The sequence below is a fragment of the Bison bison genome, unplaced genomic scaffold (genome assembly GCF_000754665.1).
Source record: "Bison bison bison isolate TAMUID 2011002044 unplaced genomic scaffold, Bison_UMD1.0 scf7180017864037, whole genome shotgun sequence".
Classification (NCBI taxonomy): domain Eukaryota; kingdom Metazoa; phylum Chordata; class Mammalia; order Artiodactyla; family Bovidae; genus Bison; species Bison bison.
In genome coordinates, this window is record NW_011494609.1 from 6,631,775 (window position 1) to 6,647,339 (window position 15,565).

Below are 15,565 nucleotides of genomic sequence, written 5' to 3' on the forward strand. Positions count from 1 at the left end.
GCCAAGAAGAAGAAAAAAATCTTCGTAAAAAGGAAAAGAGAAACGGTGTTTTACCAGCTCTCTTGGCATCCCTTAGTGCAGACAATTGACGGACAATATTAAGCACCACAGGTGTGTGAACTCAAAGACCATCACAGCAATCCAGAACCAGCCATGTCTTCTCTGCTGTGCGCTTGGGTGGAAGGGAGGCATCAGGAACCCACAAGGTGTTGAAGAGCTTTGGAGAGAAATTCATTGAAGAAATTTCATGGGCTTTGGACCCCACTTTAATTGTGTATGGGGTCAGACTCCAGCTGAGTTTCATCTTTTCTTTGGAGGGAAGGCCACCCCTGAAAGGACCTCAGGCTGTTGTCCTAAACAGGGGTCCAGAGGAGCTGTGGGGGTGGAGGTGGGGCTCCTTCAGCACCCTTTCAGTCCAGCAGCACTGCGGTCCTGTTGCTGAAAACGGGGGGCTCCCAAGCAGGTCACAGGGCAATGGGTGTGTGCACGGGTCTGAGCCTTTGCCTTGCTCTGTACTCTCCTTCCCCCTTTTCTGCCGAGGTGGTAAGACAGCCAGGACTTTCTGTCTACATGAACTTGCCGCCGCACTTCTCCTGGGAAGGTGACAGCCACAGCACCCCCTGCCCCCGTGTCCTTTTGCCCTGCGCCGTGGCCACAGTGCCTGATTCTGGGGACCTTCCACTGCCGCCGGCATGGCCAAATGCAGCCCTCTGGTCTGTTGTGTTCCACAGGCAATATGCTTACTTGTTTCCTTGTTGTTAGAAAACATGCCTCTTCATACACGTAGTGTGTGTTCTTCCATGGTTAAGCAGGATTCACCTGAAACTGTAGGAAAGAAATCACATGTACCATGGCTGGTATGTCTTGAGAACCCTTTTTCTTTAGTTTAGTTTTCCTGAGAGCACAAGACTTAAAGTTCTCTAGTCAGTGGCTCAGAGTCCAAGCTGGAGAGCCCGGCCTCAGCGACATTGCCCCTTCAAGCTTGGGATCTTGGGCGGGCTTTTTGGCTCCAGATTTCCTGTTTCTGTGATGAGAGAAAATGCCCTGAATGACCAAGAGTGCCTGGTCTCTGAATCAGATGTAAATAGTTAACATGTTTCCCTTTCTTACTGTGCCCTGGTGTTTTCAAGGGCTTTGTGCTGACTTTGTGAGGGCTGTGTAACGTTGGTGTTTCTGCACCGAGAACCTGCCCGGTGGTTCCAGGCCATGCTAGGAGCAGCAGGGCGAGGCAGTCCCCTTAGCCTGCTGCTCCTGGCCTCTCTGTTGACTTGTGTTGGCCCGTGACCTGGAGACGCTGGGCTGGACGGGTTTGCTAGTTCCTGCAGGACCAGTTGTCACACAGGCTTCTGCGTTGGAAATTCTCCATGAAGAATTCCTGTGCTTTATTACTGTTTCTGTCTTGGCTGCTGTTAAGATTGACGACAAGGAAGTGCAGGCTTGCTTCAGTTTTTCAGAAGGAATCGAGAGTGGATGTGCAGATGAGAGCGTCATGCAGATAGATCCCCACCGTGCCTCCCTGCCCAGCGCTTTATTAGAAAAAGTTCAGAACTGCAGAGAAAGTTGAAGGAAAGATGATGCGGTGAACTCCAGAATCCCTGTCTGTTCTTGCAGCCTTGGCCATGTGTGCTCTGCCTTCCTGTCTGTGTCTGCCTGGGACGGCTTATTTTGGCTGTGTGACGTGGCTTGTGGGACTGTACTTCCTGACCAGGGACTGAACCCAGGCCACTGCAGTGAAAGTGCAAAGTCCTATCCATTGGACCGCCGGGAAAGTTGGATTACCCAAACCGATGAGAGCAAGTTGTGATGTGGCCATTTGCCCTAAGTTCGCCAGGGTGTATCTCCTAAGAAGGAAGATATCAGCAGCACGTGACAGTCAGGTCTGCATGGTGACCATTAGGATGCTGCTGAACACTTGATTTAACACACACCTCGTGCACACAGATCACCAGTTACCCAGTGGCGTCCTCCGGCCGCTGACCCCGGGCACGCATGTGTTGCTGTTGGCTGTGGTATCTCTTAGCCTGCCTTCCCCTGGGGCAGCCCTTCAGCCTGTCCTTGGGCTCAGAGGCCTCTTTGCGGTCCTGTCAGTTTCCTCCGATCTGATTCGAGTGCATGTGGGGAGCGTTCAGCCACTGGATAACTGTCCTTCCTGCACCCTCGGAGGCACCTTCTGCCACTGGTCCTGTGGTCTTGTGGTCATAGGTCGTCGTGGCAATACGTTTTATCACTCTTCGGGTGCCTTTTGTCTTCCTGAGTACAGTTGAACAGGGTGGGGGTGCTCTGAGACCGTATGTAATCTCTTGTCCCTCCGCAGATGGCTCGGTGGTCTTGGCATCCATTGCGATGGAGGCTCTCAGCTGGTTGTCCTTCTCTGTTTATTCCATGCTGGTGTGAAATCATGAACATTCAGGAGGCGAGAGTCCATTACAGCTCTCCTGTGCACAAGCCTGGTGCCTTGTAGTGGGGACAGTATCATCTACCCTAGTCCCCTTGGTGGACAGAACTCAGAATTCAGCTTTCAAGTGAAGCCGTCCTCACGGCAGCCCCGCAGGGCTCCCCCTCCTGCCATCCAAGGCCTGTGGGTAAGGGGGCTCCGAACACCTGTGGCAACCCTGCCCTCTCGGCCCTGCTGTGAGAGGCGTTTGGGGGCTGTCAGCTTTCTCTGCCCTCCTGGGCTGAATGTGTCAAAGTAGTCTAAAATCAGCTTCAACACAAAGCTAACAGCACGCTACTGGAGGCTCTGAGAAGGATGCTCTTTAATAGTGATTGCCTTAGAATGGTATGTTGTGACAGAAATGGGCTTTTATTTTTAAAAATGGGATGTACAAGAGCTACACTATTGAAGAGAAGCGCTCCCCAGCCCTCTCAGGTAGCAGTTTAGTACAGGTCCTGGTCAGCAAACGTTATGAATGAGATTGTGACTTAGACCTAAAGCTCCCTTTCCTCACATTTCATCATGAGAATCTCAGGAAGTCCAGGGAGCTGTGGGACCCAGGTGGTGAGCACTCCTCTGCCCACTGTGGGGTTTGTCACATTCTGAAATTACAGACACCCCCGCCCCCGCGCCTCCCTGCACACGTCATTACCAAGAGCTCAGTGTTCCTCTCCTCTTAGATCCATTCATTCTTTGTGCAGTGAGATGCAGGAACCTACCTGTGCTGTCGAGTGCATTCCACCTGTTCGACCCTGACCTCTTTCCAGCCTCAGAACAGGCATCTCCAGCAGTCGGGGCCCCACCCAGTCCGACCTGCCCCCCGCAGTTGAGTCTCACCTGTCCTGAACCCTGTGCTGTGGGCCTTTGTGGGGGCCTCTCCTGGCCCTCGTGGTCTGTAGAGTCATCTGTATGCAGGCCTGCTTCTTTTGGGGCTGAAGAGTGTCCCACTGCAGGACTCCCCAGTCACCTCTGTCCCCTGCCCCCCAGGCACTGCACGTGAGGAGGAGGTGGTGCTGGGAGGGGAGCATGCTCCCACTAGGCAGGAGGAGCCACCTGGCGGCTCTCCAGACCTGCAGGGAGGCCGAGGGGCACGCATGGTGCCTGGACCCCTGGGCCGTGTTCAACTCTCAGCTGTTACCATATGTAAAGTTTGCTGTCAGCTCTCCTGTGCACGGGGGTCTTGGTGTGTCTGGGACACACAAGACTGAGAGTGGAATTGCTGAGTCTCGGAGGAGCATCTTGTTGGGGTCCTTTAATGGACTGGAACCTGGTGGTCCGGAGTTGACGATAAGAAAGTGAAAGAGAGAAAGAGGCTGATATTCCCTGGTTTACGCAGATAACCAGTAAAGCTCTTGACACAGAGCTTGCATCACTCACTAAGGCACCAGGTGCCCTCTCGAGGGAGTGAAGGCACAGGGCACCTTCTCGAGGGGGTCTGAGAAGCCCGGGCAGGAGAGTGAGCACGGCGGGTCTCTACACTCCAGAGAATTAGCCAGGGCGGAGAGAGAGAGACAAAAACGACACGGGGACCTAAGCTCTGATGGAGCAAAGGTGCTTTAGTGGTCTTTCTGTGAGTGTATATAGGCTGTTGCACAAGATCCCTCTTTCGACAATGGTAAAGATCAGAAAACCAAACATACAGCAGCTGTTACCAAGGGAACAAGGGATTAATCATGGTCACAAGGTCAGGAGACGATCCATATCTCAAGAAAGGGGATCGAGACTAAGCAGTTTTGTCGTAAAGAGAATGTTTACTGAAGGAGATTCAAGCCTGTCTCACACAATGACTTCAGTTCCTGGGAGCAGCGTGCTGCTCCTCGTGAAGATAATCAAAGGACTTGTGAGAAACAGCGTGTAGGAATCCTTCTGTTAAGCGCTCCCAGACAGCATCTGTTTGTTTTCAAGTGGCTGAGCCGTTGTGCACACCTGCTGACATGCTGAGAGCCCCTGATCCTCACCACGGTTTCACATCCTCAGTTCTGGTGGGTGGGAAGTGGGACCTGACTGTGACTCCTGTGCCTTTGCTAGTAGCCGAGGGTTGTACTCAGGCCTCTTCTGAGTGTGCGCACATGTCAGGCAGCCTGGGGTGAAGAGCAGCTGCTTGATGGTGGGTTGGAGAGTCTGTTCGTGCACCAGCTCTCCCCTGACTGGCTTGAGTTCCAGAGCTGTTAGCTGCTCAGCTTTGAGTCCTTCCTGTAGTGGTTGTCTCGTGAAGATGCCCAAGAGGCGGGGGGTGTGCGGGGTGCTCCACGGGGTTGAAACGGCTTCTCCCTCCTGCCTGGGGAACCAGCCAGGGGCTGAGGCCTGGCTCAAGCCCAGCCTGGAGCTGCTGTGGTCTTCGGCTCCAGAGTGTCTGCTGAGGAGCTGGTCATTGGTGCCCAGGCAAGAAGCAGGTGACCGTCTCCCGGGAGACCCCTGGGGTCAGGACCACGCCCGCTGCTGGCATGTCCCCACAGGATTCCACTTAGAGGCTCAGCTGTGCACCTTAAAGGCTGGGTGTCCCTCTCCAGGTTCTGAGCATGACTCGCTGTGGCCTCCTGGTGTTGACACTGCAGGATTCTCAGTGATGTTCATTCTTTCCCTGCAGGTTGCTCTCAGAACACAAGCAGAACCTGTGAAGAATGCCTGAAAAACGTCTCGGTAAGTGGTACGTGGTCAGCGCATGATGCAGAAGCACACTGGCCAGCTCTGACTCCAGGGGCCGTGTGCATGGTAGGGGGTTCAGGGCGGTCGGTAACAGCTTTTCTTGGGCGATTTAAACTGTCAGGAGAGCTGCACACACCACTGAGTGTTATTAACGTGCTGCTTCAGCCCCTGAGAGCAAACCTGAGCCCCTGGCTCACGGCCATGAATGCATATGAGCCCCGGGGCCTGCAGGTGTGGTGTTGGGTGAGGGCAGGTGCTTGAAAGTTGGGGGGACATGTTTAGCCCCTAGTCTGTGACTGTCGACCTGTGTCCAGGGCTTCCTGGGTGTCATTCCACCTTGCAGGCCTGTTGGGACAGGGGCTGGGCTGTTCTACACATGGGCCCTGAGACATGGCCGGCGTGCCTGGGGTCCTCCCAGCCCCCCATTCTTACCCAGTGCTGAGCGTCAGCTCCCCTGCTGAGGGGTCCTTGAGACAGAGCTCCCCGTGTTCTTTCTCGTCTCTGGTTAGGTTTGCCCAGATGACAGTGGGTACACACCTCCTCTGAAGGCCTGACTCCCGCTCTGAACTCAGGCAGGGGAGGGCTTCCCTGGTGGCTCAGTGGTGAAGAATCCACCTGCTCAATGCAGGAGACATGGGTGTGATCCCTGATCTGGGAACATCCCATATGCCTCGGAGCAACTAAGTCCCTCCGCTGTAAGGACTGAGCCTGTGCTCTGGAGCCTGTGCTCTGTGACAAGAGAAGCCACCACAATGAGAAGCCCACGCGCTGCAACTAGAGAAAACGTCTGAACAGCAGTGAAGACCAGTGCAACCAAGAATAAAGAGTGCAGAGGAAAGCCAGGCCCTCAGTGTGTGACTCCTCGAAGCACAGGAGCTGCTGGAAGGGTCCATAGGCCCCTGCAGCCTGCCAGCGCCCGCGTGGTTCACCGCGTGCTTGTACCTCATTATCTAAAAGCAGGAGAGAGATGGTGGCAGAACTTCCGTGGAGGAGAACTTAGCGCAGTGCGCTCCAGGGGCTCTTGGTAAAACTGCAGGGGAAGAATGGAAGATGAGATGTTTAAAACTTGACGGTTTTAAAATGGAGGATTTCCCCCCAATTTTTAACTCAGGAAAGAACCACTGAAATGGAAGGAATCCTCAAATGGCAAAAACGAAGAGGGCCTTGCTGCTGTTTGTCAATTTGAACATGAGGCACCAGAGTGTACACTGCCTCGGTGGTCCTGGGACCCCAGGTTTCATTGCGACATTTTTTTGGTAACAGACTCTCACCCTAACCTGGGATGGAAAAATAACGTTGTTTTCTATCCTGTTAAAACCTGTAAGAAAAACAACTTAGTGAAATCTTTACTTTTGAGCATAAAAATACCCACAATGTTCCAACCTGGGTGGGCTTGTTAGGTGGCTCAAACCTCCCATCTGAGCCAGCACGTGCCCGGCTCTAGGCCCCTGCCTGGTGTGCCAGCCAGGTCCCCACCACGTGTTCCAGGGACACGGGCAACGTGGCTTCAGGTTCACTAGCAGCACTTTCTCTTTAGTTGCATTGTCTTTAAAATGGACCACTCGGTGGAGTTGTAGAGGTCAAGTTAGGGTCTTTGCAGGGTAATAACCTTAGGTGGACACCACACAACTGCCTGGCTTGGTCCCTCCTGCAGGGGATGTGGACCCTCCAGTGAGGGACGTGGGGAAGCACAGAGTGCCTGCCTTCCTGCCAGTGCTGCAGGAAGCCACGAGGCGTGGGGGTGCCTGGTGGAGGAGGTTTGAGTGAGGAGGGCCTTGGTGGGTGGGTGGAGTTGAGCTGCTGTGTTGGGGAGGGGGCCGAGGAGGGAACAGCAGTGGTGGGGGCCGCACAGGGCAGACCCTGGCCCGTCTGACGTCTGACGTCCTCTTCCAGTGCCTTTGGTGCAATGCGAACAAGATGTGCTTGGACTACCCAGTGACCAAAGTCCTGCCGCCCAGCTCCCTCTGCCGGCTAAGCTCCGCACGCTGGGGCGTGTGCTGGGGTAAGTCACCACTTTCTTTGGTTTCTTGCAAAACCAGTGTCGTTTTGAACATTCTGGTTGTGCTCAATGAAGGGAAGACGCCAGAAGTGGGGATGGCCAGTGAGAGTGCTGGTGTCTGAGAAAGGGGTGGCCCGGGTTTGACGGCCATGGCCTCTGTTCTGCAGGCGTCTCCCCACATCCCAGGGCCATGCAGGTGGTGTCAGCTCCTGTCCGGGTGGCGGTGCTTCTCCTAGGGAGACGTGCACTCGGTGAGACCCAGGCTGGTTTCTAGTGGCCATATCAGTTGGTGGGTGGTACATGCTGCCACCTGGAACTCATTTTTATGAGTTGGGCTTATTAATCCTTTGCTTAGTGGCTCAGGTTTGGGGCCTTCCAGAGGCCCGCCTGGCTGCAGATTGTAGGAGCTGGTGCTCTCACAGGGAGTTGTGATGGTCCGTTTGTGTGTTTGCATTTTCGGTTCATCTGCAATTTATTCTCTGTGTTACCTTTTTTCTAAACAATTTCTGTCCCAGAATCTGTCAGCCTTCAACTGAACAACTCACTTCTGATTTCACCTGCTGAAACCTCGGGGACCCAGAAGTTTGTGTCTGTGTGAGTGTGTGTGTGTGCACGTACATGTGGAGACGTGCCTGTTGACGTCCACACAGCTGGCTGCCCTCCTGGCCACCCTCACTCCGGAAAGGCTCCTTGGGCCTTGCCAGCGTATGTGTCGTCCTGGTGTCTGTCTCCCCGGGACCTTCCCTCCCACCTGTTCTGCAGGGACGGCTCTGGCTCCAGGGAACCGTGGGCATCTCGGGCTTGAACCGTTAAAGTGCTTTCAACAGTTGGAAGCGTGACTCCTAACACAGTGCACACTATGCCCTCACCCCTCCAGGCCTGAGCTCTAGAGTACATGCATGTGTGTGCACATACGTGTGTGTGTACAGACACTCGTATTCTAGAGGGCACACACACATATGCACGTACGCGTGTGCAAACACTCGTACTCTAGAGGACAAACACACATGCATGCACGTGTGTGACATACACACACTTGTGTACTCAGTGGGTTGTCACAGGAGCCTGCAGGTAATGCCACTCAGCAAGACACAGACCACATCCAGTGCTTGCCTGTCCCCTGGGACCCCACGGGCGGCTGTTGTGGCGCGCTGGTGGACATCGGGCTGTATGTGGGCTGCCATGTGCTCCTGTGTGGGCTGAACGCAGCTGCCCACCGCTCTGGGCATGCCCTTAGGAGCGGACTGCTGGCTCACACCAGCAGTTTAGCCTGTCGGCCACACGTTTCTCAGAAGTGGCCGCCCCAGTGGACGCTGCTTCAGGCAGGGTGGGGCCTTGGTCGGTCCTTTTCTGTGACGTGAGGTTCCCGCCCTGGGGCTGTGAGTGTGGCTGACACAGGACATCTGGCCCTGGGCAGTTTGGGGAGGGGGCTCTGCACTCCACGCAGGCTCGCACTGGGTGAGGGGTGCTGGGGGGCAGTCTTTGTGGTAACAGGAGGGTGGAGTGCCCACAGTTTGGATTTGGGCTCATCCTCAGGCAGGCAGGGAGCTGGGATCTCGTCTGGGGGAGCCTTGCGGGGGCCCCTGGAGACACTCCAGGTTCACCTGGTCACAGCACGCCTCGCTCTCACACAGGCCTGCACCGCAGGTGCTTTCTGTTCTTGGAGGTGACTGTAGGGGCATCTTATTCAGTTCTAGGCATAATCGTGTGGGCTTGTGACTGTGACAACCTTAAGTGTATACATTCAATTGGAGAACAGCGAAGTCTCTATCGTTTGGCCCTTTGTCCAGGACCAGGTCTCTCTTTGCTCAGGTCTAATACGTCCTGTTCCCCATCATGGTGAGGTTTCTGTTTCTGCTTTATAACTGGGTCTAGCTGCTGACAAGAAAGGCTCCGGTGGGGGCAGGTGTGTCTTAGAGCCACGGTCTTCTCAGTCTGACTGGTTTCTAAAGTTGATTGTTTGGGAGTTCTCTGATCCAAAAGTTACATCCTCTGCTTGCGAGGGTCTTGTGTTACTTCTATTTCTTGTGTTTCTGGCACTTCCGGGATAGGTCAGGGGAGAAAAAACCACAAGATTCATGGCCAGTGTTGTCACGCTGGCAGCCTGAGGTGGCTCTGGGGTGGGGGCACCAGGGCGGTGGGCATCTGCCTCCCCCACCCCCAGCCAAGAAACTGGCAGGGTCGAAGGTGATCAGCTCTGTGAGGCAAGCCCAGTGCTGCAAGCTGTCATGGGAGGGTCCCACCACCATCCAGGAGTACAGGGCGGGGCCGGGCTGACTGGACGGTGCCAGGCTGTCCTCTGAGAGGCTCTGGTGTGAGAATGAAGTGGAAAAGTACTGAGTGGCTGGTTTTAATTTGTAAATCCTCAAGAGAAGCTGGGAAGAATTGGAATTTGTCCTAACTGTGTTAGGTCTGGGCAGGAAACCACAGTCAGCTGATGGCGGCAGTGCCGCTTTGCAGCCCCCGGGTGTCCCTTGACCTGGGCCGTGGCTCTGGCGGGCCCTTGGCCTGCACAGGCGGACATGCCTCCTGCTGGCCTTTGACTCAGGTCGTCAGAGCAGGGCCGGTCTACCTGGTTTTGTCAGCTTTCCTCAGGTTGGAAACATCTCTCCAGCATCAGGTGGTGAGGAAACTTACCTGTTGCTTGAAGTTGATGGAAACTGGTGACTCAGTCACAGAAACAGGCTGGAGGAAGGTGGGGCATTGCCACCACACCCCTGGTTCTGGAGACCCCGTGGGGGAGGGGCGTCCCTAGTTCGGAGACCTCATGGGGGAGGGGCGTCCCTAGTTCTGGAGACCCCCATGGGGGAGGGGCGTCCCTAGTTCTGGAGACCCTGTGGGGGAGGGGTGTCCCTAGTTCTGGAGACCCCATGGGGGAGGAGCGTCCCTAGTTCTGGAAACCCTTTGGGGAGGGACATCCCCGGTTCTGGAGACCCCACAAGGAGGGGCGTCCCTGGTTCTGGAGACCCCATGAGGAGGGGCGCTCCTAGTTCTGCAGACCTCACTAGGAGGGGTGTCCCCAGTTCTAGAGACCCCATGAGGAGGGGCGTCCCTGGTTCTGGAGACCCCACAAGGAGGGGCGCTCCTGGTTCTGGAGACCCCACGAGGACGACCGTCCCCAATTCTGAAGACCCTTTGGGGAGGGACATCCTCGGTCTGGAGACCCCAGGAGGAGGGGCATCCCCGGTTCTGGAGACCCCAGGAGGAGGGGCATCCCCGGTTCTGGAGACCCCACGAGGAGGGCCGTCCCCGGTTCTGGAGACCCCACAGGGAGGGGTGCTGCCAGAAGCGGTCAGGCCCTAACTCTGCGCCTTTGAACTTGCAGTGAACTTCGAGGCCTTGATCATTGCCATGTCGGTGATCGGGGGCTCCCTCCTCCTGGGGGTTGCCATCTGCTGCTGCTGCTGCTGCAGGAGGAGCCGGAGCCGACGGCCAGACAAGAGCGAGGAGAAGGCCATCCGGGAGCGCGAGGAGCGCCGGGTCCGGCAGGAGGAGCGGTGAGGCTCAGCCTGATTGGGGGCAGCAGGGTGGGGTGCTCCTGCTGCCCAAGCTTCCTCCACGTCTGAAGAGCAAGACCACGTGGAGTGCCCACAGGGTTTTCTCAGGGTGGTGTGGAGGGTGGGAAGCTGAGTGTGGGGGCTGGGCTGGCATGGCCTCTAGCGGGTGGTCCAGTCCTGAGCCAGCAGAGGCTCAGCGGGAGGAAGGCATTTAACTAGGTCTCCTGTCCGTCTGAGGCCTAACTGGGCCTCTTGTGTGGCCAGTGCTCTGGTGACTATGTGTCCCTGGTCCTGGAGCCCTTTGGCGAGTGTGTGCAGTACGGCCAGGATTGGGGGTGCTGACCTGCCAGCCTGCGGCTGCTGGGGGCCAGGACCCATGTACTCCCCACTGTCTTCAGAACCAAGGAGAAGATCTTTGCTGATTTGTTTTTATGTGAAAAGAACATTTTCTAAAATCACAGTAAGGGGCACTGGAATTGGTTTTATCGAAAGGAAGAGTTGAATGATGTGCCATCAAAGCAGCTTTGAGTGCGTGCTTAACACCTGCCCATCCTGGTTGGGATGGCCACAGCCAAGCTGTCCTGCCCGGTCTGGCTCCAGGCCAGAGGATGTGAGAGGCACAGCTGTTAGAATTACGCTGTAGTTTGGTGCTAAACCAGATTTCTCTGTTTTAGGAGAGTGGAGATGAAGTTGAGACATGATGAAATCAGAAAAAAATATGGTAAGAGCAATGGGCTCCCCATTTCTGTTGGCAGGGGCTGGCCCGGCCTTCCCGGTCACGTTCAGTGCCGGGCAGTCTCTGCTGTACGTGGGGTGGCTCTCCAGGAGCACACGGTTGACCACTGGTTCCCCCGAGTGTTTGTGCATCCGTTGGCCTTCCCGGCACCTGTGTGCCTGTGAAGTGCTGCCTCCCTTCCCCTTTGCTCTGATTTGCCTTCCAGTCGGGGAGCTCCTGAGCTGCGGGGCCCTTTGTCCCCCACCCTCATGCTGGAGTTGTTCCTGGCCTGACTTCCCACCCTCTCGGCAGTGGCCACACTCAGGCCTTGTCCTGGGAGCTGTGTCCTGTTCTGTTCCAGTGTTTGCTTGGCGAGGTTTTCCATGGAGGGACTGTTTTCTTTGGTGTTAGGAGCATTGAACCTGCTCCTGTGTTTAGTTGGTTCTGTGCTGATTTGCAAACCACCAAGGTCATTGGTGTTTTCTGCGCTTGGTTTCCTACGAAATTGGAAATTGTAGAAAGGAGCTTTTTGACATTTGATTAAAATTAATGGAAATAAGAGACAGGTGGGTGTGCGCGCGCACGCACACACACCCCTGATTAAAATTAATGTAAATAAGGTGGGTGTGTGCTCTCATACACACACGCACACACACACTCAGCTTTTTGATATCTGATTAAAATTAATGTAAATAAGAGACAGAGACAGGTGGGTGTGTGCTCGCATGCGTGTGTATGCGAGCACACACACACACTTGGACCTGTGCCCAACCTGCACAAGGCCTTTTCTGGAGCAGTCAGAGATTCCCTGTATTCCTTTCAAGGAGCTGATCAGTTGCCCTGTAATTGCACTGACGGAATTAACTTGTGCGCATTTGTGTGAAGCCCTCTGAATGGCCTGGACTGTGGAAGGAAAGCCTCGATCTCGGGAAGAATTTGGGGCGGGGTCAGGGCTGAGCCTGATTGACACACAAGACACAGCACAGATGAAACCCCCTCCCCTTTGGGTTCCTTCTCACAAGGCAGCTTCCGTCTGTTTTTCCCTCTAAACTAGAAGTAGCACCAGGAGCTGGTTTGGGTATTTTTTCCAGCAGGACCTTAACAGTACTGCTTGTACTTGGCACATGACAGTTCCCTACCCCAAACCAGCCGTGCGTTTCTCCCCAGCTGAGCTCACCGTCTTCCCCTGACACACAGCACCCTCCCTCTACCCGCACCTGGCCCCATTATCCCCCACGCCTCAAGCCCTGCGGGGAGGAGGGTTTGCAGTGGCTCCAGCTGTTTAAAGAGAAGGAGAGGATGCTTCTCATACAGGCAACTCCTGGTCTTCGAGTGTTTAGCTCCTTCACTTTTGAACTGATAAGTCACCTTCTGCCTGTGATCTTAATTCTAAAAGTTAATCAGGATTTATATAGAGCATCTCAAGTATGGCGCTTTTGTTTTCTTATATATAATTTAGCCAGCCACAGAGGGATGACACAGTGGCTTTCTTATTTCTTTCTGGATCAGCAAACAAGTCTTTTGTGCTTAGGACCTATTTTTCTTAGAAGTATTGTTTCCAGTAAATTTCACTTTGGTTTTAAAGTCGCCAGTGGTGTGACTTTCTCAGAAGGGTAGTGTCTGAGCTCCTTGCACACCTGTCTTCCTTGGGGCTTCAGTAAACCTTCATACGGGCTTCTGTGGAAACCTTCACACACAGCCTCACGTGCCGTTTTCTGGCTCCTGTTGCCTGTGGCCGAGTGTATTTCTAATCAGGCTTGTTTTGTTTTCAGGTTTGTTTAAAGAAGAAAACCCATATGCCAGATTCGAAAACAACTGAGACGCACTTGGTGGCGCGGCGAGCAGTCTCCAGGCCTGTAGTCAGCAGGGACCCGCCGCCCGTGCGCCTCCTGCCCTAGGGAAGGAAGCTGCCTCGGGCTGAGGCCTGGGAGCTTCTGTTTCCTCTTCTCTCGTTTCTGTATTTAATCACTTGAGACACGAAGGCTGTCAGGGCTTCTCTGTTGTTCTGTTGTCCACTTGGGGAGGAAGCGGCACACCTCAGGCCTCCGCTTGTCTGTGAGCCAGTGCAGACGGCCCTGCATCCAGGCCCGCGAGGTCCACGTGCAGGAAGCAGAGCGGTGCAGTCCGTCCTGGGACCTCCCCAACCCCTATCGTTTCCCCTGCATCTCGGGGCCCAGGATGCAGTCTGACCTGACCCACACCAAATAGCATTGAGCTGTAAACCTTTTTTTATTATTGGGTTTTATTCTCCCACCCAAAAGATTCTCCCAAAAAGCTTTATTGTCAGAGTTCAGACTGCTTATGGGGTGATTTTTCAAGTTTGTGTCTTTACCAGTACATCAAGATATTCTAGTGTTCATCTGAATTATAAAACCTTCGATGGGCAGTCGTCAGTCAGGTGCTATTGTGTCCTGGGGGTGGGAGGGCCTCCTGAGGCTCTGCCTGCCTTCTCTTCAGCCCCACTGAGCGTCAGCCTCGGGGTCTCCTGAGTCAGACCCTCCCTGCTGTCTCTGGTGGTCACTCAGGGCTTGCAGGTGACCACAGGCCCTCCCTCGAGAGGAGGGGCTGCCGATGGGATCTCCACACATAGGCACTGGCGGCTGTTCCGCTTGTCCACCGACCCTAGCTCCCTGCCTGTCGTCTGTCTCGGCCTGTCCTGGGAATCTCCCACAGAGGCGGCTTCTCACGGGCGCTGGGTGCGGTGGTGCCGCCCTTGGGGTTCCTTTTTTCCAGATCAAGATGCGAGCCTGCAGTCAGTAGCCCTTGCACTTCCTGGCAGGGACAGCAGATGGTGAAGTCACTGTGAACAGCCTTTCTTAAAAAAAATCTGAAAATAGTCCTAGTTGCCAGATTGTTTTAAACGAGAAAAACATTGAGCTTTGGGAAGGAAGGTGAACGTGCACAATAGGTAGGGGCGTCCATGCGGATCCAGGGGTCAGAGGGCATTGTCACACGGCCACATGTGCCTGGTTAACCACATGGATCTGTGTTTGACCTCAGTTCCACCCTCACATTTCACAGACCAGAAACAACCTTTAACAAAGTCCTTTTGTCTTATTTCTCTGATTTCTTGGGCATTTGATAGCAATGAAAGTATTATGAAACATTCCTAAATATAACAGTCTGCAAATTTTTACTTTATGCTGTTTGTTCATAAACTTTGTAGTAGACTTTAATGAACTTTGTATTAACTTGATAGTATGGATGTAAAATCACTCTTTCCTGACTTGAGGCTGCTGAGCTGAAAGCAGAGCCGGGTTGTAGATAAAACGGGTTGTTAGAGCGGGGTTGCTGGTGACACCCTCCCACACAGCACAGAGCCCTCCTGGGAGCAGCTCCGCAGTCTCACATTCTTCTGAAGCAGCACCAAGAGCAGCCAGAGATTGTAACCTCAAGGAAACCACGAGTCTGAGTGCCTTAATCTTTAACCAGTTTCCAATCAGCTGATTAATACATGCTTTTGTTGACTATGCCTTGTGTCCTTGTGTTTCATTTCTGGGGGCTGTGGACGTGAGTGCTTGGGGAGCAAGGGCAGCAGGGCTGCTGGAGTATAAGACGGGCTTCAGGACCCACTGGCACGAGTGCGCAGCGTGCTCCTAACGCCGGCCGGTAGGGAGCCTCCACACCACGAGGTGAGTGGTCCCCAGGCCCTGCCTTGCGATGCGTTCATTCCTGCTGCAGCTCCCCTGCTTCAGACATGTGGCCAGCGCAGACACCTGGCCTTGTCCCCCACTCCCTCCCCCTCCCCGGGGCCCCTCCATCTTGTGAGCTGCTGCTTAGTTGGGGTTTTTTTGAGCACAAGCCATATGTCTCTGCTCAGCCCTGTGATAAATGTTCTCTGCTCCAAACTCTGAGGTTAGTCTCAGTCACAGGGCTGCTGAAGGCAACTGGAAGGGACGGTCAGGCAAGGCACTGCGAGAGGTTGGACCTATTCAGGCCTGGGACTGGGCTCTGCTCCCTCCCCTCAGGACACAACTCAGGAAGGGAAACCACGGTGGGAGCCAGGCTAGGTGGCTGCTTGGGGAAACTGGCCCAACTCCCAAGAAGGCTCCAGGCACTCACTGCCCACCAGTGCTGGCTGAGGGACAGTGAGGTTGTGCCAGCCCACAGGGAGCCTGCCTGCTCAGTGACTGAATCCCAGGGGTCCAGGCGCCAAAATGAGCAGGAGCCTCTTCAGGGGCCACAAAACAACAGAGTCCTGGGATCTCGAGTATGTGGTAGCAGGTCCAGGGGTCAGAACTGGGCCGGCATGCTCACCGCCTACTGCCCCCCCC

The 15,565-nt window shown here is 54.8% G+C and overlaps 1 protein-coding gene across 1 annotated transcript in view; it reads left to right on the forward strand.

Moving 5' to 3' along the window:
* The window catches only part of PTTG1IP (pituitary tumor-transforming 1 interacting protein), a 17,532-nt gene extending 2,770 nt beyond the window's left edge, over window positions 1-14,762 (forward strand). The window contains exons 2-6 of the mRNA XM_010834882.1: window positions 5,022-5,074; window positions 6,974-7,082; window positions 10,405-10,576; window positions 11,251-11,297; window positions 13,064-14,762. Of these exons, the coding sequence (XP_010833184.1) occupies window positions 5,022-5,074; window positions 6,974-7,082; window positions 10,405-10,576; window positions 11,251-11,297; window positions 13,064-13,110 (428 nt within the window). The 3' untranslated portion in view covers window positions 13,111-14,762. The remainder of the gene's footprint in view (window positions 1-5,021; window positions 5,075-6,973; window positions 7,083-10,404; window positions 10,577-11,250; window positions 11,298-13,063) is intronic.
* The last annotated feature ends 803 nt before the right edge of the window (window positions 14,763-15,565 follow it).